This window comes from Leptonychotes weddellii, chromosome 7 (genome assembly GCF_054177405.1).
Source record: "Leptonychotes weddellii isolate Sample4059 chromosome 7, ASM5417740v2, whole genome shotgun sequence".
In the NCBI taxonomy this organism is placed as follows: domain Eukaryota; kingdom Metazoa; phylum Chordata; class Mammalia; order Carnivora; family Phocidae; genus Leptonychotes; species Leptonychotes weddellii.
Genome location: NC_138375.1, coordinates 39,508,433 through 39,534,815, shown reverse-complemented (window position 1 = coordinate 39,534,815; position 26,383 = coordinate 39,508,433). Strand labels below are relative to the sequence as shown.

General features: G+C 42.4%; 1 protein-coding gene across 1 annotated transcript in view; it reads right to left on the bottom strand.

The window, feature by feature from the left end:
• LOC102736810 (proton-coupled amino acid transporter 1) overlaps positions 1-17,524 on the bottom strand; it is a 33,805-nt gene extending 16,281 nt beyond the window's left edge. Inside the window, exons 1-6 of the mRNA XM_081825800.1 lie at positions 17,373-17,524; positions 10,332-10,479; positions 3,877-3,967; positions 2,924-3,012; positions 2,373-2,468; positions 8-135 (exon numbers count right to left, since the gene is read on the bottom strand). Coding sequence (XP_081681926.1) covers positions 8-135; positions 2,373-2,468; positions 2,924-3,012; positions 3,877-3,967; positions 10,332-10,474 — 547 coding nt within the window. The 5' untranslated portion in view covers positions 10,475-10,479; positions 17,373-17,524. The remainder of the gene's footprint in view (positions 1-7; positions 136-2,372; positions 2,469-2,923; positions 3,013-3,876; positions 3,968-10,331; positions 10,480-17,372) is intronic.
• Between the last annotated feature and the right edge of the window lie 8,859 nt (positions 17,525-26,383).

Here is a 26,383-nt window from a genome sequence, read left to right as displayed (position 1 = left end):
CTAAAAGTCCACTCATCTCTTGCCATTTTTTTTTTAAACCAGGGCCCTACCTGTTTAAAGTTGTCAGCCAGAAAGACAAAATAGACACAGCAGAATCCCAGCTGCGTGACGATCAGGAAGAAGTCCACAATGTGCCTGCGGATGGGGAAGGGAAGAATACAAAGATCAGGAGGATAAAAAGCAAGATTCCCAGAGAGATATGTGTTTGAACAGTGCTTTTTCCCAGGTCATCATAGACCCTTCCCACCAGATCACAAGGATGAGTGTGCCCTGATAAAAGGAGAAATTGTGCTAGGTACCACCAGTCTGGAGCTTTGGAGGAAGGTGAAGAAGGTCCTGTGTGGTGACTGAGGTCCCCTTCCTATGTCTTGTGTGGAATGCTGCATGGGGTCAGGCAATCCCAAATCAGAATGGCCAGAGTGGAGCATACCCACCAGGACCACAGACTAGTCCCTTTGTCCTCCTCCTCCCCACGGCCTGCCCATGCCATCTCACACCGTTTCTTCTAAAACTACAGGGAGCCCTCAGCATAAAGCCCAGGAAGTAGACCCCTTCACCGTCTCTTTCTCTAACTTGGATCCAAGAACCAACCTACTCTCACATAAATACACGGGAATAGATGTACCAGAACAGACCGCTGGTGGAAGCACTGTTACAACAATAGCTGGTGACAACCTAAAGGGTCATCAAAAGGAAAATGATTAAATGACAGACCATTCTTAAATGGAGCAGTATACAGCAGGGAGAAAGAATATGTTACACCTATATGTGCTGATAGAGATATGTCTAGGACCTTTAATAGAAAAAAACAAATTTCCAAATAGTATGCACAGTATGGTCAATTTGTGTAAAAAAAAAAGGTTAAGAACATGTGTATGTTTGTATACATACAGAAAATTCCAGAAGTATACCCATGCAACTGTGACCAGCATATACTTTTATTTTTCACTTTATGAATGCCTATTTTGTTCAAAAAAAATTTTTTTTATCATGAACACACATGAACTTCATTAAAGAAAGAAAGAAAGTAAGGCAATAAGGAAGGAAGGAGGAGGGATGGGGAAAGAGGGGTGGGAGCTGGGGATAAAGAGAGAAAACAGAGGGGAAGACAGGAGAGAAGAGAAGAAGGATGGAAAGGAGGGAGGGAAGAAAGAATCAATCAACAACCAACCAGCCAACCAGTGGTGGCCACTTGGCACTATGGCTTCTCCTAGTCACAGAGAATGATCCTGCTGAAAGAATCGCAAAATAAACCTGCATCACAGGAGGAAGCTGACTACGTGTGAACTATAAAAGCCTCCCGATGACCACAAGAAGTTTTCCTGGAGAACAGAGCTTTAATGTAGTTCAATTTAAAAAGAATAGAGGGGCGCCTAGGTGGCTCAGTCAGTTAGCATCTGAGTCTTGATTTCGGCTCAGGTCATGATCTCAGGGTCGTGAGATGGAGCCCCACGTCGGGCTCCATGCTCAGCGGGGAGTCTGCTTGAGATCCTCTCTCTCCTTCTGCCCACCCTCATGCACACAAGTGCACTCTTTCTACCTCTCTCTCAAATAAATAAATAAATCTTTAAAAAAAATAAAAAAGAATAGAAAAGGAATTGGCACCTAATGATATCAATGCTCTATCTATACACATATCATTTACTCAAACAGGAAACAAAAATTAGATATTTCCCTCTAGGCATATGAAAAGTTACCATAAGGAGAAATTTCCAAACACCCCCCCATCTCTTGAAATGTGTCTTTCCCCAATAAACCATTGGTTCTAGCTCAGCTCATCTCTTCTTTGAAGCCTTCCTTCTCCTGCCCAGTGTCCTTCCCTTAAAGCACCTATCATGTGCACTTCTCATCTGGCACAGGCAATAGTCCTTAAATCTCCTCCCTGTCTGAGCTTCTAGGATGCACTGCTAGCTCATGATACTCTCTCTACTGGTATAGATTATTCCGGATCTCTTGTCCTCAAGCTTCCCACACATCCTTCTCCTTACAGAGACTACAAGTCCCTAGAGGACCAGGACCACATAATTTACCCCAGGAGGAGCCCCCCTCCCAAAACCTAGAATAAGTGCACCACTTATAAGAGAGTGCTTAAATATCTTTACTGAACAAATGAGTGAATTAAAAAATAATCACTCGTCATAGACTGCCAAAGCTAGAACAGCCAGTTTACCAATGAGGAAACCAAGGACCAGAGAAGAAAGGCGTCACAGAGCCAAGGCCACCAGAAGAGTGCTTGCAGATCTGAGCTAGAAGCCAAATCCACAGACCCAATGCTCTTTCCATTGCTCATACTATCTGCCACATCTCTCCTCCCTGTCTGAAGGCCTCCACTCTGGGAGTTCACAGCAGCAACAAAAGAGAAAACTGTTTACCTTCCCCAGTGTGCGTGGTTCCGGAGCCAGGAGCTGGGGCTGGATTCCAGTCCATACATCACTGTGTCTCCATAGTCCACAAAGGGCTTGTTCAGCCTGGGGTTGGGGAGAGGAAGGGCAGAGTGTGTGGGTTTGACAATAAGTGGCAGAACAAAGGTAGCTCACTGAGACCGGGGCCAATTCCCCATCTGTCACCCTGGAGAAACCACTGAGTCCTGCATCTAATGCTTTCAAGGACCAGAAAATGTTAAGTCGACAGGCCAGTTACTTTCTTATAATTAACAGCCATCTGGTAGAATCATTTCAGTGGGGTAAATACTACAAAGCGCATGGAAGTAGAATGTGGTCTCTGTCCCCTGGACATAAGTAAATATGACAGATGACAACAAACTGAAAAAGAACACAAAAATAACCAGGGAAAGGGAGTGCTGCAATAATTAGCAGTCACCTTTAGCTAGCACAAAGAATTTGGAGTGGTCTGCCTAAGTCCTCTCTTTCAGTGCTAGTAACAGAACCCAAAAGGACAATTTGGCAGCTCAGAGGGCTCTCACCTGCGGCAGAAGTGGTGAGCGCATTTCACCAGGATACCCATGCAGTGCACAGCTACAAGGCCTATCACCAGCAGGCTGAGGGGACCCATCTGGAGACAGGTGTTGCGGACAAGAAAGAGAGAGACAAGCAGGTAGAATTAGGAGTGAGTCCATGGAGACTGGATTTGGAAATGATCAAAACGCTACTAAGGCACCTTCCAGTGACAGAACTTCTGGCACAGCATTACAGAGAGAAATGTGATCATGGAGATCAGCTTGGTGAGAAGGGCACCATCTGAACCTTAGCATGCCTTCGAAAGAGTTAACCTCGTGGAAAAGAATGACACAAGATAAGGCTGTTCTAAAACAGCTATAAATCAGCCAAACAGAAGGCTCCTGTGGTCTGGGAAGAAGAGACAGGTGAAGGGGTGGAGGGAAGGGGTAAGTTCTCATTAGAACAATGCCAGATCAGGAAAAACGGACCTTAGCTAAGGGCCATCCACATCTCTGAGCTATCTCCAGCTCTAGAGAAACCAAATGGCTTTAGATTATAGCCTATAGGGGATGAATCATGAAAGAAAAAGTAAAATTCTCAGAGTTGGCCTCCTAGGGGTGGGGTGTGGAAGGACTATGTAGAAAACTAACAAACTTCTGTTACTAATTCATTAGTTAATATTATTGATAGAAACTCTGAGACATTTTAAGTACATCCTCCTCACCACAGAGTAAGCGCCATGAGGGCAAGAATCTCTTCTTTATTTACCAATAATATTCAGAGCCTAGAACAACATCTAATACACAGAAGGCCCTCAATAAATATGTTTAAGTGAATGAACACTTGAATTTTGCTCTTTCTTCAGCTGAATTAAAAAGCTCTCCATTTTTAAATGTTTTAAATGAGATAGATTTAAAAAAACACACACCATCTCCTAAAATTTGTCATGATTCTTCCCTCTGCCAATGCAGACCCTTACCAAGATGCCAGCATTTTTCACTGCCAGAGGCAGCCCCAGGAGTCCTGTGCCAATGTTGCCTTTTAACAGGTGGATCAAAGTCTGGAACCATCTGAAGTGGGAAGAAAGTAGACAAGGACATGTTAACAATAATGATAGCTAACATTTATTAATCATGTCGCACTGTGCTAAGCGCTTTCATGCATTATCTCATTCAATTTCCACAACAACCCTATGAGATATGTATTTATTTTATGGATGAGGAAGACACTTGCTCAAGGTCACACACCTAGTAAAGAGTTTAGTCAGGATTCAAACCCAGGCAGTCTGACCCCCGAGTCCTCTCCTGGCCTCTGTGCTGTAAGCTCTGTTCCCTGTGGCATCTCCAAGAACCCCAGCTCTCTTGGAGATTAGACCAGAGGGACACCGGGGCTCTCTGTAGGCACTTTATCCTTTCCTAGTGGCTCTGGCCTACAATTTCACCAGAGCTGTCCACTGTAAAGACTCAGATCCAAAACTGCAACAGAGGATGACAAGCATAAGTGTGAAGTACAGACACTGGTGTGAGAGAAAGATGAGGGAAATAAAAAATAGAAGCCCAGAACCCATAACAGAAATTTTTATGCGAAGTAAACAGATCAAAAGGAATACGGCACCACAATCAGCCAGTCCCTGGTGTACTTTGCATTTAAAAAAAAGTCCGGTGATGGGTATTAAGGAGGGCATGTACTGCATGGAGCACTGGGTGTTATATGAAAACAATGGATCGTGGATCACCACATCAAAAACTAATGATGTATTGTATGGTGACGAACATAACATAATAAAATAAAACAAAATATAAAAAAAGTCAAATGCCAGAGTCCTAGGATTGGAGAAGGCCTCTTCAAATGTCACCTAATTTATCCTTCTGCTTTGAGGACAGATTTTCCCCTCACCTGTTATACAGACTGTCCACCTCAAGCTGTAATTATAAAGCCTTTCATGCATTCTCATTCATTTTTTCACTCAGCAAATACTATCCGTTATATGTAAAACATTGTGTTAATACAGTGGTAGAAGTAAGTATGAATCAGATATGGACCTCAGTCTCTAGAAATTAATAATGTCTCAATGAAAATAAGGCAGATACATTAATAACCATCCAGACAGAAAGATGTCTTCTTAAGAAGTGCCCAGGAACAGGGAGGGGGAGGGGGAAGCAGGTGAGGGTTCACAGAGGGGAGACCTGAGCCCAGCCCAGCAGGATAGGCAGAGCTTGCCAGTGTGCCCATGGGGAAGAAAGGCCTGGGAACACAAGCCCAGAGAGAGACTCGGGGCACCAACACAGAGGAGTGTGTCAGTTTTGTGGCCACTTGGGTGGGGTGACGGTGAGCTATCTGTAGAGAATGGTAACTCCTCAAAGGACTGACAGCAGAGAAGTACCCTCATCTGCTGCATTTTCTATCCTGTTACCTCTAGGATACAAAACAGGTCAAATACAGCATCACTTTGCCCCCAATCACAGACTCACTCAAGATTTGGCCCCTGGCACTGTCTGGAAATTCTTTAGCACAAATACCCTAAATCCCTCCTAAATGATGCTTCCATATATTTCTTCACATCTGCAATTCAGTAGAAACTGAAAGCAAATAAGATGTGTTAACTCCTAAAGACCATAATAAATATGACCTATCTACACTCTCTGAAATGGAATTTTACTTTTGGTAACCTTTCTCCTACCTCCAGGAAGAAAACCTCTTGACCTTCCTACTGTTCCAAAGCTTTTCAGGAAAGATCAAGAAAATGTCTTTGAATCTAAATGAGAAGAGGCTGAGCACTCTTCTGGACTATCCTGGGGAAACAGCTTAAGGACCAAGGGTACAGGGGTGACTCCTTCATTATCAGCAGCCAAGTGACCAAGAGATTATGGGCAGGGCGATGGGCCGAACAAATGTCTATCTTAGCAAATGTTTAATCCACTCCAGGCAAAAGTAAGCATTGTAGCAAAACTCACCTGCCTACCAGAGGCCTCCCCAAAATGTCTCTGAGCTGGGTTTTATAGGAGATAATGTCCCTTTTAGCCCTGGCTCTGCCAGTTAACTCCATATGACAATTCCCCTCCCTTGTCTGGACCTTTGTCTCAGCTGTAGAATGAGGGGACTGGATAGGACAGCATACTTGCCAACATCTCTTCAGCTCTAAAACACCAGGATTCTAGGCAACTGGCTAACATTATTCTTTTTAATCAATGGCCCCAAGCTTGGATCACCCAAAACCACAGGGTATCAAAAAATAAACTCCACGGACTGCAAAGTCTTAACTATGGGGGATATAGGAAGGGAACCTTGCAAATCTCTATAGTTCTGTTTATGTTCTAAATCAGTAGTTTTTACACTTTTTTTTCTCGGGAGCCCTGTATACACTTATAAATTATTGAGGATACCAAATAGCTTTTGCTTATATGAATTACGTCTGGTGATATATATTACAAGTGAAAGTTGAGAAATTAAAAAAATATTAATTACTTAAAATAACAAATTACATGTAAATATAAATAACAGATTTTTTAAACTGTTATTATTTTTTTGAAGATTTTTATCCATTTATTCGTGAGAGCGAGAGACAGCAAGCGAAAGAGCACAAGGGAGGGAAGGGTAGAGGGAGAGGGAGAAGCAGGCTCAATGCTGAGCAGGGAGTCTGACACGGGGCTTGATCCCAGGACCCTGGGATCACAACCCAAGCCAAAGGCAGACACTTAACTGACTGAGCCACCCAGGTGCCCCTTAAATGGTTACTATTTTTTAAAATAACAGATTTTTAATGAAAAGTAGTTCTATTTTCCAAAATAAAAAATGGCATTAATTTACCTTTTCTGCAAACCTCTTTAATGTTTTGCTTGATAGCTGGATTATCTACTTCTGCATTCAATCTGTTGTGATATGTTGTTTTGGTTGAAGTACATAAAGAGTATCTGTCCTCATACAGACATGCAGTTGGAATGTGTTTTAATAGTCTCTTCAGACAATTGTGGTAATTTTCCTTTGATACTACACCGAAATTCGACACGTGGTTGTTTCTTAGAAGTTAGTTATAATGTGGAGTCTGAACTTTTCAAGATCCTATCACATTAAAACCTACTGGTGATCTTGCCCTTCAAATGGATCTTTTACTCATGCACAATTTTCTAGTATCACACTGGCCATTTGGAAGATATTAGTTCCCTGAATTATGCAGATCTTCCAAATGCTGGCATATTTCATTATACAGTATCTGAAAAAATCCCATTTATTAATATCACTAATCTTATCAGAAGTCTCTAAGTAGAGGGAAGCTGTCAAGCTCAGGGTTGGATACTAGTTTTTTTTCTAGTTTTGCTTGAAAGCTCAAATTTTATTGTGGGCAACAAATACCATTGATTGTTTTTTCTTGAGGTGATGGTCTCATTCCTTTCATTTTCAAGAAATGAAGTACTCAGTACTGCCAAATACTCAGGTCTGAATAACCTACAGTTCGTTAGTTCTTTCTAGCAAAAATAGTGCTCTACAAAAAATAAAAAAAGCAATTAGTTCAGTTCACAATTCCAATAATCACTCAAGGTCTTGTCCTTGAGGCAAGTATCATATTTGGTAGGCAGTAGAAGTATTTCATGTCTACTTCTCATTTGGTCACGCAGATTATTTAAAACTCTGTACTGAAGGGTTAAGTAATAAAATAAGTAATCTAACTGCTTCATCAAGGACCTGCTTAAGTGAAACTGGCTTATTCTTCATACATGTGTGGCAGCAAAAAATACAATGACTAGCATAAGTTGGTGGCACTGCCCTGGTTTATGCTAATGTATCAGCAATTTTACCCACCACTGCTGCTGAACTATCCGTGTAAACGTCAACACAGTGAAAAGACAAATAACATCTTAGCATTATTATGAAAATAGTTTCAATTTCACAGACTTCTTGAAATGGTCTCAGAAACCCCAAAGGGTCTGAAGACCACACTTTGCAAACAACTGCCCTAGATAACCTAGAGAAAGCAGTTTCGGTCAACTGGATTCTCAGCCTGCCAGCCTGGGAAAAAGTACCAAAGCTCGATCAACAGCTGGTATAATGTGACCCAATAGGGCAACAAGAAGAAAAACTTGCCCAATAGAATAAAATGAGGCTGTTGTCAAAGCAGTCAATAGCTTGACAACATCAAGTGTTAGGAAATAACCTCACTAAACACACCATTATGGAAGTGTCTGGGCTTCCTATCTGCACCCCCGATTAGGGATTTTCACTGAATCCCTAACGCTTAGAAGAGCCAGTTATGTGCATGCATGTACTTTATTCCTTGTATTTTGTTCCTCGTACTTTGTTCTGCATTCTTTGCTCCTTGGCAAACTAGTAACAGGGTGGAGCAAGGCACAGTAGACAAGAAATCCAGCTCAAAAACTTATCTCTAACACTCTGACATATCAGAGATTCACGAGAGCTAACACGGTCACCTGAATCAGCTTATACCTTAAGCACACCTGGCACGTTTTCTACACCTAAATGCTTACGTGGATCCGGGCCCCAGGCAAGTACTCAACCAACCCTCCAAGTCCAAGGGAGAACTTTCCCCGGGTCACTTGCGATACCTAATCTCATTTACAGATGGGTTTTCCTGGTTCCATATACCACAATATCAGGGCAGGATGGACCCTCACAACAAATCATACCCTAGAAAATATGCCAATACAAGCCCAAGGAAGGTATCTCCTGATTTTCTCAATTTCTAACAAGCAAGGAGAAATAATTTTAGGTTGACTACTAGTTATAATCCAGTGTGAAAAAAAGGTAATGAGAATAGCTAACAAGCACACATTACTTTCAATACATACAAAACCTGTGAACTACCATCCTGAAGTTGCTAGTGGTTGGTTTTGAACTTCAGAGAGGTCCCTTTAAAAATGAAAATCTAGACCCCATATGGCAAACATTGCACAGACAAGCTGATGCCTGAGAACAAGAAGGAGCAAAAACTGGAAGGAAACTATGGAGACAGAAGCTCAGAAGAAGTATTTCACCTCTGAAGGGAAGCTATCACATGCCACTGGCTGCATCTGGAGCTCCTTCTGCCTGGGGGAAGCGAACTGAGTGGACAGGTTAGGAAAACAGGGGAAAGATGGTCCTCACTGCTGCCAGTTGTTTTCTATGCAATCTTTCCCATCAGCCAACACTGCAAGCAAATGGGGGAATCTATAAAAGCATGCCACATGAGAAATAAGCTATAGAGACTGAATCTTTAGGAGCAGAAATCAGCTAGTGCTAATGTGGACAGACCATATCCTCTAGTTCTATCCCAGTTCACAAGAGAAAATGCCCTGCTCCAGAGGGAGCTTCACCAGTAATGACCTCCAAGAGAAGCTTCAATAGTAGGCTTGGGCAGTCACATGGGAAAGCGTAAGTCTAGCACATGAAGGATCCCTCGATAAGTCACACCCAACCCACAAGGGAACGCAGAAAGGATAATAGCTAAGCTTGGGGAATAAACAGAAAGGCCAAAAAAGATGGAATGCTGGGATCTAGAGAAAATATCAGGGGTCTGTTGAGATTCAGGATTGAGTCAGAGAAATCAATGGGGTAGAAAACCCTCCTCTGAATCTTCTAATTCAAGTGGGTGATTAGCAGTCAGCACAGCTTCACAGTGGGGTCCTCAATTTTCTCTTACATTTGGGGAAACTAAGGCCCAGAGAGGGCCAAACTCCACCCAAATGAGTCATGAATGGGATTCAGTTTCTAGAGATAAGACTTACCCCTCCATAGAGAATGCTAGGCAGACCTCTTCTTCTCAACCTCGAATTTTTTTAGGTGGGGGGAGGGAGGAAAGAGAGGGAGTGGGGAGAGGAGGGGCAGAGGTAGAGGGAAAGAGAGAATCTTAAGCAGGCTCCACGCCCAGTGTGGAGCCCAATGTTAGGCTCGATCTCACAACCCTGAGATCATGACCTGGAGCCAAAATCAAGAGTCTGACGCTTAACCAACTGAACCACCCAGGCGCCCCTCAACCTCGAATTTTTTAAGTGCAGGAGAAATTATTCCTTCCTGCCTCTTACCACTTCTTCAGCCAAATGAACTGGTCTTTTGGTGATGGGGACAGAAGTCTAGGCGAGACTCTGCAAATGAAGCTTCCAATTGAGCCTAGAAGTATTTGAGGTTCTAGCACAGATGACCCATGGTCCTGAATTAAGAGAATGTTCTCTCTAGAAGCTTCTCTTATGTTCAGCACCAGCCTTCCAGGACCAACACAGCTGAAAGGAGTAAAGAATATAAAACATATGGGAGGGACAGTGGCCAGCAAGGAACTCAAATCTCAGAGCTGTTACTCACCCAATCTCTTTATATCTTCCTTCCATCTGTAAAACGGGGAATTGATAAAATAGGGGAGCAAAAATACCTCTAAGGGAGACTATGTTACTAATACAGAACGTAAAAACATGAGTCACACCCAGGAGGGAAGAAGAAATAGCTACTTACGTTGTGCTGTTACCTTCCCCAAACCGCTGGTAGGAGCCCTGAGACGAGAAGTTGTTTAGGCCTTCGGATGGGCTCTCCTCTGGGCTCACATCCGTGGAGCTGTAGTCGTGGTAGTCCTCATTCCGAAGTCTCTGCGTGGACATGGTAGCTGGGGGGACAGGGTCACTGCTAAGACCTCCAGCAGCTGGGGCCTTTAGCTCCAAGCCTGTGGTGGGCTCTGGGGCAGAAGCAGCCATTGTCACAGCAGCTCAGTGACCGCTGCACTATGAATTAAGTACAGTGACAGTGGCTCATACCAAGGGAACTGGGAAAAGTGCAAAGTACACATGGGCGGGCTGAGCTCACTTGGCTTCTGTCTCCCAACCTTCTCAATATCCCACTCATAAATTTCTGAATTTGCCACCATACACCTGGACAGAGCAAAGGTGAGGCACTGCGTGGGATGAGTGGGGGAAGATGCAGACAGGTGCTTCCAGGAAGCCTTCTCTGTGTCTTTGGTTGGGAGTAACTATCCCCTCCTTTGAGCTGATTTCTTTGAACACTGAACAACAGTTATATTGTATCTATGTCCATCTTCCCCAGGAGTCAAGCTCTCAGAGGATGAGAACCTGACTAGTCCTCACCACATCTTATTTTTCTCCTGCATGCATTAGAAAAAGGACCTTGTTGCATTCAAAAAATCCCCTCCAAATCATCCAATTCTGCTCAGATTCCCCACCAGGTTCCAGAGCCAACAGATGACTTCCTCTCTCTCTCTCCACCATGACCTCTGGCCCATCCTATACTCTTTGGAGGTCACCAGTGACCCTCTTCTCTGACCCCAGGACTCTTAACTTGCAATAAGCCAGAATTGCAAGCAGCTCAAAGAGCAGGAGCATGAGAGGGCTCACCACTGGCCCTCATTTCAATCCTTCCCCTCCAGACTCTTCTTTCTTATTTTTATGGATTTGCCAACTTTGTAAAGATGGTGAAAGAAGAAACCCTTTCTGTTGTGTGCTGGGGAAGGATGGTGAGGGTATTGTCTCCAGGGTGGACTTTCTCAGTAATGTTACTACAAGAAAGAGAAGAACAACTTCTCTGAGCCACCCGATAAGGATACATTTTGGGAGTTCTGTAAGCTCCCAGAACCCTAGACACTATTACTAAAAGAGCCTTCAGAGGTCACTCCAAACTGATCATTTTACAAATAAAGAATCAACCCCCAAAATGATGAAGGAACCTGCTCTGCTACAGGCAGGTAGCAGCAAAGCAGTAAACATAGATCCTGCTGCCCTGCCTGAACCTGGAAACATCTACTAAAGGCACTGCCACTTGCAATGAGGGAATATTGTAACGAGAGAGAGCCAACTTCCTACCCTCCAAGAATCTGCAATCAAGTGAGGAAAGAAAAGTATATGTATCTTAAAAATTACCAAAAAAGTCCTCCTGACACTTGGCAGACGGGCACAACTGCCTGCCTATAAGCAGGCTCTCCCCCAGCATGCAGCTGAAGCCCACCATAAATCTGCTGCGCTGTCTCAAATACCTGGTGAGGAGACAGGATCTCTGTGGGTCATCACAATCCTGCCCAACCCCCAACACTAGCTGCCAGAGGATAGCTCTGTGCTGAAGGCTCCCATGGGTCAAGTCCCAGGGGACTCTTTGGAAACTGGCCCTACTCTGGCCCCTAAGTGATCCAGGGTATCTCATTTTCCCCCACCAACCATAATGAAGAGTGGACCCACATAATCCCACAGGGAAAGTGCCTGGCAGAAAGCCAGTAAAGGCTCTGGAAGTCCCAGAGAGGATGCTGCCCAGCTTCACTACCAGAGTGACTTTGCTAAATATCTAAGAGGGCATCATTTACTCGCATGCTGGAAGGATTCAAAGAAGTCATCTAGTTCTGGGGGAATTAAACTCATAAGACGGCTAGGGGGAAAATATCTATAAAGTATCTTAATATGAACAGTTGAAAGCTGCTATCCAAGCAAAGCTAATAGGTCAGCATCTATGTATGTCAGAAGGCCTGGGTTCTGAGGCTGACTCTATCGCCAGTTTCTTTAGTAACAGGGAATAATTCTATTTACCCCAAATGTGCAGCAAGGGGTAAGGGGCAATAAACTGAAAGACCTCTCAGCATCTCTCTAGTGCTAATATTCCAGGAATCAACTAATGTAATCATCTATGCAAACAACAGCTAATTTCTAGTATTTTCCAACATAGCAAAGTGTCTGAGGAATAGAGCCTTCCAGGTGAATCCTGCATATTACTGAGGGAGAAGGGACAGGATACAGGGACTGACAAATTCCCCTACCCCTCCCCAACAACGAAGAAGCCACTCTATTGCTTACTTGGCCCAGGCACTCAATTTATTTCAAATACTGCAAAGAGGCTTCTTTACGTTGTGTATAAAAATTGAAGTTACCCCCAGCAGAATATTGCTAAGAAACTGCTCAAACAGAAGCTAAAATCTATAGATCCAAGGTCTGAGAAACAACTGCAGGATCCGGCAAATGTGGCTTGGCAACTGTATGCATGTTGAAAAGAAAAAAATAACAGTATTTATGAGTTTTAGCTGATGATAAGCTCGACAGAAGTCAATGATTTAGTAACAGATGCCAAATCAGCTAATTCTAGGTTGCACGAGGTGAGAACCACAGGTAGAATGACAGCACCGTTTGTTTTGCTCTGCATTATATTCTGTTCCAGTCAGTATACTATTAAGGGGATAATAAACTGTGGTGTAGCGAGGGCTCAGCACCAGCCTGAGGAGGGATGACTAGAGGCACTGAGAAGGTTCAAACTGGAGAACTGGCAACTTGGCAGGTATAAAAACTGCTTTTAAAAGCTGTCCTATGGATAAGACTTGCCCTGTGGGATGGCGAAGATGAGTAAGAAATAGGATCAGTAGGTGGAAAGTAGAGAGAGGCAGGTCTTTGGCTAGGCATAAGGAAACAGAGTAGTAGTTGCCTAGGGCTTGGGGTACGGAGTTAAAAGGAATAAGCAGGGGACACCTAAGGAATAGTTTCTTTTGGGGTGGTGAAAAGGTTCTAAAATTGATTGTGGTGATAGTTGCACATCTCTGTGAGTATACTAAAAGCCACTGAATTGTACATTTTAAATGGTTGAACTGTATGCCATGCCATGTGAATTATATCTCAATAAAACTGCTTTAAAAAACCAAACAGATTTCTCGGCCCAATCTGATTCAACCTAAGCATTTTTATTTTTAACCATCTTCCTAAATGATCTTGATTACAGGTGGATTTATAGGCACTAGAAAAATACATATGATCTTATTATGATAGGTACACCCCAGGCCTCATCTCCTACCAGAGTTCAAGGATAGGTGATATTTGCAGACTGCAAGTGCCACCCATTATTCTGAAACAATTACATTGGGTTAGACTTTGGAACCCAAGGAAACAGCAAATTCTCTAGATGCATTTTTCTCTATCGTTGGAATTCCAAAGTCATGAACAAGGACACAGACTGTGTTGCTATGTGTGGTCTACAAGGAGGAAAGTGAAAATTTCTAACTTCCACATGATTTGTTTTTAAAGGGCATCAGATAAAAATCCATTTAACCTACCACAGAAGTACATTCCATAATTTGACTCCTGCCTAAAAGAGTCTGGTGAGAGGGCAGCCGCAAAGCAGCTGCTGATCTCAGCAGGCTCTGCACAGGAGGTGCTGACAAGACAAACACGCTCACTTTTTACACACAATCCTAAAAACCACTAAAATGTTAGTACCATGCATGACTTACAGAAGATCTAAAGCCCCAGCTTCTCACCAAAGGCGAGAAAACCAAGGCCCCAGCTGTTAAAGACATGGGATTAGAATACAACATACAAGATTCTCAGTCCATGCTTCTATCACACCATAAATTATCTATCCTCCCTGCAATCTCCCTTGGAACAAAACAGGGGCAAGATTAGGTGTGCAGGGGGAATTCCGCATGACAAAAAGTACATGAGTTCAGAGCTAGATGCAATTATCATTATAGAGAAGTTCAAGAGCAGGAAGTCAGAAAGTTCACTATGCAAATGTGCAATTCTACAGTTCTTCTCCATTTTATCACTCTGGAGAGCTAAGCCAGGTCCTCATCTTGGAAATGGTGGTCTATGTGCCATGAGCATCCCAGGAACACAGATAGATTCCTGACTTCACGGAATAGGGAAGCACAGAAGAGTATTTCGTACTATAGAGGGTCATTGAGAACTGACCCTGGGTGTCAAGGCTTCCAAGAGAAATGTTTGGGAGATAAAAGAAGAGATGGCACCAAATGCAACATCATGAGGTTTCTATTTTGGCACATTTAGAATGTCTCATCCATGGGACTCCACACCCATAAAACAGAGCTAGCTTTGTGTGCTTAGACCCAGTAAGGCCTAGCTGAAGGAGGGAGACTCAGGATTCCTCCAAGGTTTGGGTTGAGGTAAAAAGACTCAGTGTGAGTTTCCTCTGCGGAACAAAGAGAAAAGCTAGGCTAGATGTTAGTGGTCAGTCAGTCACACACTTCTGGAAGGGGTTATCAGAGCCAGGCCAAGCCAAAGTAGAAACCAAAGTCCATTCACTCAGCCCAGTTCTAGGACCTTGCTTTCAGGTCAGGGTGGAAAGAAGAAATGTATCATTAACAGCACAATGACTCTTCAGCATCTGATCTTGGAAGAGATAGCAAGCATTTAAAGAATTGAAACACTCCCTGGGGAGGGGAGGAGGAATTAAAAAACACACACACACACAAGAGTACTTAACACAAGAGAAAGTAGTTGTCTGAGGCAAGGGGAAAAAATAAAGCAGTCACAAAAGTGGACACCCACTCTACTTGACATTCTACATGCTAACAAGTCCAGTCCTAGAATTTCACAAGAACCCTGAGTTGGAAGAAAACCTCAAACTTTATCTAGTCCAAAGCTCTACCCAACACAATAAACATAACCTATAACATTCCCAGATGTAATTGTCCAGTGACAATTACCTCCAGTGACAGGTTGTGTGCTGCAACATGAAAGAGCTCTTATTCTTTGAAAGTTCTTACGCTCACCCAAAAACTACTTCCCTTTGGCACTTGCATCCATTGGTCCTAGTTGTAGTCTCAGGAATACTGCAGAAGAAATGGAATCTGCCTTTAAAATAGACAAAGACAGCTCTGAGCAACTTCAAGCTGCCAGAGAGATGGGGCTGAATGAACAGCTACATGGTTTAAAGGGCAAATAAGAACTCAACAGCAGGCCATTATAACAGCATGGCACAATCAGAAAACAAAGGAAGAGAGACTTAATACCGGCAAAATAGCAGCCTCTTCTTCATACAGCCTCCACCCCACAGTCTCAAACTCAGAGCAAAAGACTGTCTTTTGTGTCCCCTTTACTTCCTCCACAAAAACATCTTTAAAGAAAACATACTCTAAATGTACAAGTTAATTACTGTAGACTAGGCTCTCAACAAGAGTCAAAGAGGGCCTTGATCGTGGTTAAAGTAATTAAAGACAGTCAAAATCATTTTCAGCTGTCAACATTTAGATTGGAATTAATACAGTGATAAGACGGAGGAGGATTTCATGGTAACCTAGAAATAAGTGAAGTAGGGAGACTGCTTCCTGGACAACTGGATTAACCCTTGTCGAAAGGCGGCAGTAATGTACACGGGGGGAAGCCCACTCGGATTAGAAGACAGAGCTAGAGGCACAGAATGTCAGAGCAGAAGAGGTCCTGAGGGATTCAACTCCATCATTGTACAGGCTGGGAAACCCAAACCCACTCGAGGATGGGAGTCACCCAAGGTTGCAAAGCAAGTGTCAGAGTTAGAACAAAATCTCCCAATTCCCCAATCTCGGTTCTTTCCATTACACCGTGCCGCTATCTCATTTCAGCAAGCCTCAAATGACTGCATCCAAATAACCAATATTCCCCAAATGAGACAAGCAAGCTACAGAAAAACTAAAGCCCAGGGCTTGGGGTGCCTGGGTGGCTCAGTCGTTGGGCGTCTGCCTTCGGCTCAGGTCATGATCCCAGGGTCCTGGGATCGAGCCCCGCATCGGGCTCCCTGCTCAGCGGGAAGCCTGCTTCTCCCTCTCCCATTCCCCCTGCTTGTGTTCCCTCTCTTGCTGTGTCTCTCTCTGTCAAATAAATAAATAAAAAATCTTTAAAAAATAAATAAATAAATAAATAAAGCCCAGGTCTTTACATTCTTCAGGTCAATGCCAGGGCTCTCCACAACTCCTGCTGGGAGCAACCTCCCCTCCCAGGAGCATAATCCAATTCTTATTGCATATTTCAGCACCATTTACACAAAATAGCAGGGCGTTAGAAGCAAAACCTACAGAGTGATGAGGCTGCAGAAAAAATCGTGAACATTGGAACAGGGAACCACACCCAGAGCCGAGCCAATCTGGGAGATGGAGAATGCAGAGCTAAAAGAGGGAGCGCCAGGAGAGGAGAGGACAGGAAAAGGGTGCCTTTTCACATGTCAAGTTGTCCGCAGGAGGCAGTGTGCTGAAAAGCAAACAGCTGCTGGAGCTTGGGGAGACTTGGATTCTAGTCGCACGGCTGCCACTAACTCACTGGGTGACCTTAGGCAAGCCCCGAGCCTCGATTTCCCCAACTGTCCTAGAAGGGGGTTGCACCAGATGATTTCCCGGGAAGGGTCCCAGTTCTGGTGTTCTATGACCCAAAGACCCCGCTATTCGCAAGTCCCCAGCAGGGCTCCCCAGAGGGCGGGTGACTTGCCCGAGACGACTGGGCCCCTTTGGGAAACGTGGAAGAAGCCCTGGCTGGTCGTCTGGGTGACCTTTCCCATCTCGGTACCTCAGTTTCCCCACCTGTCAAACGGCGAGGAGAGGTCAAGGGAGACAGTGACTCCAGTTCGCCTCATCCCCGGAGGGGTGTCCGCATCTTACCGCGGCTGAGGCGGGGAAGCCGAGGAGACTCGGGCCCGCACCCCGAGCCGGTCAGTGCCTGCCCCGGAGCATCCGCTGCGCCCCACAGAAAGGCGACCTGGGTCCTGCCTGAGGCGGTAACTCGCCGCCAGCCCCGGCCCGTCAGCGCGAGGACTCACCGCTCGAGCTCCGGCTTGGGCTCCGCTCCGGCTGTGGCTCCCGCGGCAGCGCAGCCCACCGATCCTCGCCTCAGCGCGGAGCCCCAGCCATCCCCCTTAGCTGCCGGGGCCCGCGGCTTCCGGGCCCCGTCACGTGATCCCGTCGCCCCAGCCAGAGACCCGGGTCACGTGTCCCCGCGCGCGTGGCAGCTCCCCTCCTGTCACGAAGCTCCGGAGCCCGGCGCCACAGCACCACCTGGCGACCTGTTGCTGCCACTGCAAGGCAGGGCCTTGCTCCGGGGACCTGGGACCTGGGGCCTGGGACAACTGAGCGCGGCCGGCGAGTCCCTTAGCTCTGTCCCTCGAGCCCTGGGCTCCTATCTACACACGTCGTGTTTTCCTTAACACGTCGCGGGGAGCATATGTTGCTTTTATAATTTAAAAAAATACATCTTTAAAAAATCACCTAGTCAGGTTTTTCGAAGCTTGCACAAACTCATTTGTGGTTGCTCCTGGAAATGGGACTGTGTGAGGTAAGGCAACATTATCTTTTTAATACATTTAAAAATTTAAGTAACACTTTAAAATGGATGGCAACATTTCAGTATGTTTGAGGCGTATGTGTTATCTAGCCTTCTCTTGCTTCCTTCTCCCTGAATTTTCCCTTGAAAAATTATGTAACTAAAAAATAAATAAATAAAATAAAAATGATGTAATGGCTCACCCCCAAAAAAGAATAAACTACTGATACAGCTACAAAATGGATAAATCTTAAAATAATTATGCTGAGTAAAAGAAGTCAGAAAACATATTCCATTTAATTTCATATTCTAGAAGATGTTAAATAATCTTCAGTGACAGAAAACATATCAGTGGTGGCCTGGGAGTGGGTGGGGAGGTCAGGAGAGGAGAGATTATGAAAGGTCATAAGGAAACTTTCCAGGTGACAAATATTTTCACTGCCTTGATTGTGGTGATGGTTTCACAAGTGAATATAGATTTTAAGTTATCAAATTATACACATTCAATACATGCAGTTTAAATAAATAAATAAAAATTTTAAAATATGCGTTAGTTTACTGTATGTCAACTATACCTCCATAAAGCTGTTAAGATAATAAAAATTATATAATACATTAATATATTCTTAGTATTAGAGATGTTAGACAATATGTAAGTATATAAATAGTGAAAAATTCCCTTCTCCCAAATTCACTCTCTTCTCCAAAGAATTACAGTTACCAGCATATGAGTATTACTCTCCATACCCTATATTATGTATTTATAGAAATGTTTGTATATAGAGATATACAGAGATTTGTGGTGTTAAAATCTAGAATTATGAATAACAGTACTTACTGTTTTGCTTAAGACTTTTACTCTTCACTGTCCATACAGTCTAAATTATTTTATAAACATACATTACTTTATATACATACATTTAAAATCTTTATATGTTCTATAACCTATGCATATGTTTTTATGGTTCATTTCACCAAGGAAAGAGAAAAGAACGCAGGTTCATGCTCAGTTTAAAATAGGAAGGGCAGGGGCGCCTGGGTGGCTCAGTCGTTGGGCGTCTGCCTTCGGCTCAGGTCATGATCCCAGGGTCCTGGGATCGAGCCCCACATTGGGCTCCAGGCTCCGCGGGAAGCCTGCTTCTCCCTCTCCCACTCCCCCTGCTTGTGTTCCCTCTCTCTCTGTGTCTCTGTCAAAAAAATGAATAAAATCTTTAAAAAAAATAAAAATAAAAAAATAAAATAGGAAGGGCAGTGAGCTCATTCCATCCCTGGAAGAACCCACCAGTTCATTGCTGAGTGCCAGGAACTGTGCTTGGAATGCTTCTGAGCGCATATCACCTCCAGGCCTTGAATTTCATTGATTCTATGGCTCTTTCTAAAATCTTAGTAAAGAAAGCCAAATCTTATGAGAACCACAGAACTCCCTGTTGGAATTACTGATGCAAGTGGGAATTTGCCTTCCCCAATTTGCTCCTGGGGTGCATTGACTATAATAAGGATTTTTTCTTATACCTGGTCACCACACTCTTACTGGAGATACCCTTGAAAAAAGGTTGCATCATTTTCAGATACTGTTTAGATTCTATCAACCTTATCATTATGCAGTCCTAATTAGAAATTAACACAATTTTATCTCCTTCCAACTATACAAATCTCCACCTCTGCTTCCACAGTTTACTCAGAAATACAAATAAAGATTTTCTATTCAATATGGATACATAAATAAGCACTTTGCCTCTTTTACTCTTAGAAAACTACGCAAAAGCAAAAAGGAAAAACTTTGAAAACTCTATTTTCAGCAAAGGTAGAAGATAGAATCCACAGGTACCAAAACACGTGTAAGGGCTAAAAAAAGCAGCTGAGATCAGATAGAAGCTATGAAGGAGAATGGAAAAGAAACTCAAAGAGAAGTAAAGGGACCCAGTGGGGGCAGATCTCAGAAACGTTCCAGTGAAAACACTCTTCCTGAAGACAAAGAGCTCACTTAGAGCTGCATGGCTGTATTTTTTTGTTTACAACAATGCACATGGAAACAGTTCAGCAAAAGCTCTCCTGAATCTGGTTTGGATTAGGGAAGCCAAGAAGATGAGGATGACAAGAATCACAGGGATGAGCCATATTTACAAGAAGTAATTGTTCTGTGGCACCAGAACATAAAAGACTGGAAATACACTTGCTGGTGAGGATGTAAAGCAACTGGAAGTCTCATCAGCTGCTGGTGGGAGTGTACAATGATGCAACCACTTTGGAAGACTGTTTGACAGTTTTCTTTTTTTATGAAGTTAAACACATAACTCTCCTGTGATCCAGCAATTCCACTCCTAGGTATTCACCCAGGAAAAACCAAGATGTTTGTCCACACCAGGGCCATGGACTAGGGTGAGGCAAGCAAAGTGCTTCAAGTGGGAAATTTAATGAGGCACTCACTTTCAGGGTTCTACAAGTGCAGGGTTGGCACTTACATGAACCCAAGAGTGAGTGCCTCCTTAAATTTTGTGACCTAGGCTTCTTGGCTTGCCTCACCTTCATCCAGGCTGTTGTCCATACAGACTTGTATTTTCACAGCAGACAGCTCAATAAAGCTAAATTAGTAACAACCCATATATTTACCAATAGGTGAATTGATAAACAAACGATGGCATATAGAGCAGAAAGGAACCATTGATATATGCAAAAATGTGGATGAATCTCATTATGTTAAATGGAAGAAGCGAGACACAAAAAACTGCACACTATATGATTCGATTTATATAAATTTATAGAATGAGCAAAACCGAGTCCGGTGACAGAAAGTTGAACAATGGTTGCTTGGGATGTGTCAGGTGGGGATTGGCTGCAAAGAGACACAGAGAGCTTTCTAGAGTGATGCTAATATTCTATATATTGATTGGGATGCTGGTTATGTGGGTTTATACACATGTCAAAAGCCATTACCTGGAATATTAAATATGTTAACTTGATTGTAAATAAATTGTACCCCTTAAGGTTAATTTTAAAATGTTAAAGAGATTATCAGACATCCAAGGAAAGTCTCTAAGATATAATAATCAAATGCGCAAACCCATGAAGCACTTTGGAGGAGACTGTGCAAAAAACAAACGCACAACCAAATACCCTCAGAAAGATAAGATGGTGCAATCATGACATAAGAACAACAGCAAAAAATGTTGCTTTTAAAAAATATTCTGAGGGGAAAAAACAGCTCTTGGAAGTTAAAAATGTAATGACAAAAATGAAGAATCAAGTGGAAGAGTAAGAACATAAGGATAAGGAAATTTGTTATTTTTCATTAATAAATATTTATTATCTATATGCTGGGCAGCGGGAATAGAACAGTGAACAAAAGAGACAAAAATCCCTGCCCTTGTGAAGCTTACATTTGAGTGAGTGGAGATAGACAACACAAATAAATAATATACATATCGTGTCAGCAGGTGTATCTGTTATGGAGAAAAATCAGGAAAGTGGGAGAGGGAGTCTGGGGGCAGAGAGGGGGGATTGCAGTCTCTTTAAACAGTCAGGGAAGATACCCCTGAGAGGTGGTACCTAAACAAAGTCCTAAAGTAGGTGAGGAAACAAACCCTGTGCATTTCTTGAGAAGAGCATTCTGGGCAGAGGGAATAGCATGTGCTAAGGCCCCAGGAGGGAATGTGCCTAGCCTATTTGAAAAATTAAAAGGAGGTCAGTGTGCATGATACTATATATAGAAAACCCTAAAGATTCCACCAAAAAACTACTAGAACTGATAAATGAATTCAGTAAGGTCACAGGACACAAAATCAATATACAGAAATCTGCTGTATTTCTATACACTAATAATAAGTAGCAAAAAGAGAAATTAAGAAAATGATCCCATTTACAATAGCACCAAAAAGAATAAAATACCTAGTAATAAACTTAACCAAGGAGATGAAAGACCTGTACTCTGAAAACTATAAAACATTGGTGAAAGATATTAAAGACGACACCAAGAAACAGAAAACCATTCCATGCTCATGGATTGGGAGAACAAATATCGTTATTTGTTCCTATAAAAATACCAACAGTATTTTTCACAGAACTAGAACAAAAAATCCTAAAATCCTAAGATTTGCATGGAATCACAAAAGATCTCAAATAGCCAGAATAATCTTAAATGGAAGAACAAAACTGGAGGTATCACAATCCCAGTCTTCAAGATGTACTACAAAGCTGTAGTAATTAAGACAGTTGGTACTGGCACAGACACATAATTCAATGGAACAGAATAAAGAGCCCAGAAATATACCCAAGATTATATGGTCAACTAATCTATGACAAAGGAGGCAAGAATATCCAATGGGGAAAAGATAGACTCTTCAACAAATGGTGCTGGAAAACTGGACAGCTACACATAAAAGAATGAAACTGGACTGCTTTCTTACACAAACATAAACTCAAACTGGATTAAAGACCTAAATGTGAGACCTGAAACCATAAAAATCCTAGAAGAGAGCACAGGCAGTCATTTCTGACATCGGCTGTAGCAATATTTTTCCAGTTATGTCTCCTGATGTGAGAGAAATAAAAGCAAAAATCAACTATTAGGACTACATCAAAATAAAAAACTTCTGCACAGCATGGGAAACAGTCAACAGAACTAAAAGATGACCTACTGAATGGGAGAAGATATTTGCAAATGATATGTTCAATAAGGGGTTAGTATCTGAAATATATAAAGAACTTAATCAGCTCAACACCATTTTAAAAATCCAATTTAAAAATGGGCAGAAAACATGAACAGACAAATCTCCAGAGAAGACATACAGATGGCCCACAGACACATGAAAATATGCTCAACATCACTCATCATCAGGGAAATGCAAATCAAAACCACAATGAGATATCACCTCACAGTGGTCAGAAAGGCCAAAATCAAAAACACAAGAAACAACTATTGGCGAGGATGTGGGGAAAGTGGAACCCTCGTGTGCTGTTGTTAGGAATGCAAACTGGTGCATCCATTGTGGAAAGTCTCCTCAAAAATTAAAAATAGAATTACCGTATGATCCAGTAATTCCACTATGGGTATTTACCCAAAGAATACAAAAACACTAATTTGAAAAGACATATGCAGCCCTATGTTTATTACAACATAATTTCCAGCAGCCAAATTGTGGTAGCAGCCCAAGTGTCCATTGACAGATGAATGGATAAAGAAGGTGTGATATATATATGGAATATAATATGGAATATTACTCAGCCATGAAAAAGAATGAAATCTTGCCATTTGTGGCAACGTGGATGGATCTAGAGGATATAATGCTAAGTGAAATAAGCCAGAGAAAGACAGACACCATTATGATGATTTCACTCATATGTGCAATTTAAGAAACAAAACAAATGAACAAAGAAAAAAAAGAGAGAGACAAACCAAGAATTTTTAACAATAGAGAACAAACTGATAGTTACCAGAGGGGAGGTAGGTGAGGTAATGTGTGAAATAGGTGAAGGGTATTAAGAGTACACTTACCATGATGAGCACTGAGTCATGTATGGAAGTGTTGAATCACTACACTGTACACCTGAGACTAATAGTGTACTCAGTGTACATTAAATATACTGGAATTAAATAAGTACAAGGGGGTCAGTGTGGCTGTAGCAGAGTATGCTATCGGAAAAGAAGTAAATTATGTAAGAACAAGAACAAGTGGGTGAAAACTCTGTAGAGCTCTGTGAGCCATTTTAAGGACTTTGGCTTTTACTCTGAGTGGGATGGGAAGATATTAGGGGAGTCTGAGCAGAGGAATGCTGTGCTCTGACTTGGGTTTAGAAGGATGCTATGTCTATTGGGCTGATATAGGCAAGGGCAGAAAGGGGAGACCAGTCAGGAGGCAGTTGCTATAATCCAGAATAAGAGTATGATGATTTAACAAGAATAACCACAGTGGAGGAGGTGAGAAGTGGTCAGTTTCTGAAAATATTTTTATGGTAGATTGGAAAAGCCAAATGTCGATGGATAGGAAATGGAGTATGAGAGAGGGGAGACAAATACTTTGGCCTGAGCCACAGGAAGAATAGAGCCGCCTTCTACTAGACCAGGAAGATAAGAGCAAGAGCAGGCCTCTAGGGATCAGTGAGTCCAGTCCTTCATCCTTTGGTGGAGAAACTGAGGCCCAGAGAGAAGAAAGATACGCCCAGAGTCACACACACGTCATGTGTCTCTTCACTCCAGCTTCCGAGCCCTTGGCCCCCTGTATGAGCCCTTGTATGAGGTATACAGGAGGAAAAAAATAACAGAGAATGATCACATTTTGTTAAGAAAAATAAAACAGGGTGCATATATACACAACACAGTCTGTATGCAAATCTGAATTACATGAATTTAAGATAGTGGGATATAAAAATAGTAGTAAAGTTCCACTTCATATGCAGAATTTACAACATTAGTATCCCACCCAAATCTAATATTTCACAAAGTATCTCATAATAGCCAGACTAATGCTCAGAAGGAAGCTATGGAGTGCATTATGCTATCACTACCACACAGTGGCCACTTTGGCTGGCACACAGAGGTGCCCACCCACTTCTGTGAAATCCACAGAGAAATGCCACTGGTCACATGGAACCTCTGTGGGTGGTGTGGGTAATTATTAGCTGTAGTATAAGCATTCATCATCAGTATAATTTAAAATATTCTGTAAGCCATAACAATACAATTCAAGGATTCATTAAGTGGCACAAGTGCTGAAAATTAATTTTAGAATCCTTAATTTGGGTATGGATATTAGAAGAGATAAAATTCCTATAACAGAGGCCAAACACCATCATGACATGATATGCTGATGACTAAGGAGAGTGCATCCCCTAAAGTAAAGGAGGAACAGAGTGGAAATGAAAAGCAGCAATTAAAGCAAGGACCCTGCTAAGGAAACAAATATCAGCTCAAGTACATAGGAAAAGTGCTGGTGCCTGATCGACACACTGTAATGTGCCTCTTGGCCAAGCTATTATGCTTTTTTTTTTTGTCTTAATGATCTGAAAGGCAGGAATGACGATAAGATGTTTACCCCTAATATTTCTGTGGTAAGCAAAGTATGTTTAAAGAAGAAAAATATGCCACAAAGCTAAAAGACTTATGTACTCTGGAGTCCCAGAGAAAAATTGTGTGAGCTCGTCAGAAGCCCCTCGTGTGAATCTAGTAGGACTACTGTTCCACCATTGCCAACACAGCAAATTCTGCCGGCACGGAACTGGGAGTTATATGTGAAAAGATGGCAAGGGGTACATCAGTCTGACAACCTGAATTAACCAGAGGGATTACAATGGCAGAAGCATCAATCACGTGAGTGAGCCCCAGCTATATTCATTGCAACCAAATGCTGCTCACACAGGAGGGCATCACAAGAATAGACTTTAAACTAATTGTTTTAATGTAAGGAAGACTTTCCCAATGGTGTGCGATGGCCAATGGGTACCATAAGTGGGTTATATGGTGCTGAGATACTGATCCTCTTGCCCCTTGAAGCAGCCAGGCAGGTCCTAAGGCCGCTGGAGCTCCTGAGACAGTTACCTCTAGCTATAAGCAGGCTTGTTCTTTTATCCTGAGGATCTATAAAACGCTATCATTTTTTACATGTGTTATGATATAAAAAAGATTGGGAAACCCTGGTGAAGTAGGGTGTTGATATCATTTGAAATGGAGACACTTTTGAGAATGAAAGGGGCTGTATTCATATTTGTATCAGGACAGTAGGCATATAGTGGGACTATTCCAGAGAAACTGGGATGTATGGTGGAGTGGGCAGAATAATGGCCCCCAGACATGTCCACATCCTAATCTGCACAACCTGAGAATATATGACCTTGGATAGCAAAAAGGACTTTGCTGATGAGATTAAATTAAGGATCTGGAGGTGAGGAGATTATCCTGGATTGTCTGGGTGGATCTAGTGTAATTACAAGGGTTCTTAAAGGAGGGAGGCAGGAAGGTCAGAGAAGAGAGAAGATGCTATTCTAATGGCTTTGGAGATGGAGGAAGGAGCTACACGCCAAGGGAATGTGGGAGGCCTCTAGAAGCTGGGAAAACAAGGAAGCGGACTCTTCCTGGAGCCTCCAGAAAGAACAGAGCCTTGCCAACATTGATTTAGGACTTCTGTCCTCCAGAACTGTATGAGAAGAAGTTTATGTTGTTTTAATCCGCTGTGTTTGTGATAATTTGTTGCAACAGCAAAAGGAAGCCAATACAAATATTTATAATTTATAATACGTTTATATTTATGTTTATATAATTTTAAGTTACAAAGGTAAGTAATAACTAAAACAGGTATAAATTTTCATCTAACATCATATTGATAAGTTGAAAAATATCATTAAAGTATATTGCATAGAGAGATGGAAAACTAAAGAACTGGAACAAAAAAACTGATTTAAAAAAGTTTAGCCCCAGAAAGAGGGACTCTGCATGGAGAGGGTTAGATATGGAGACTCTAGTTTTTTATTATAAATCTTTTGGTTAAAAAATTAATAGTTTAACTCCGGGCATGTATATAT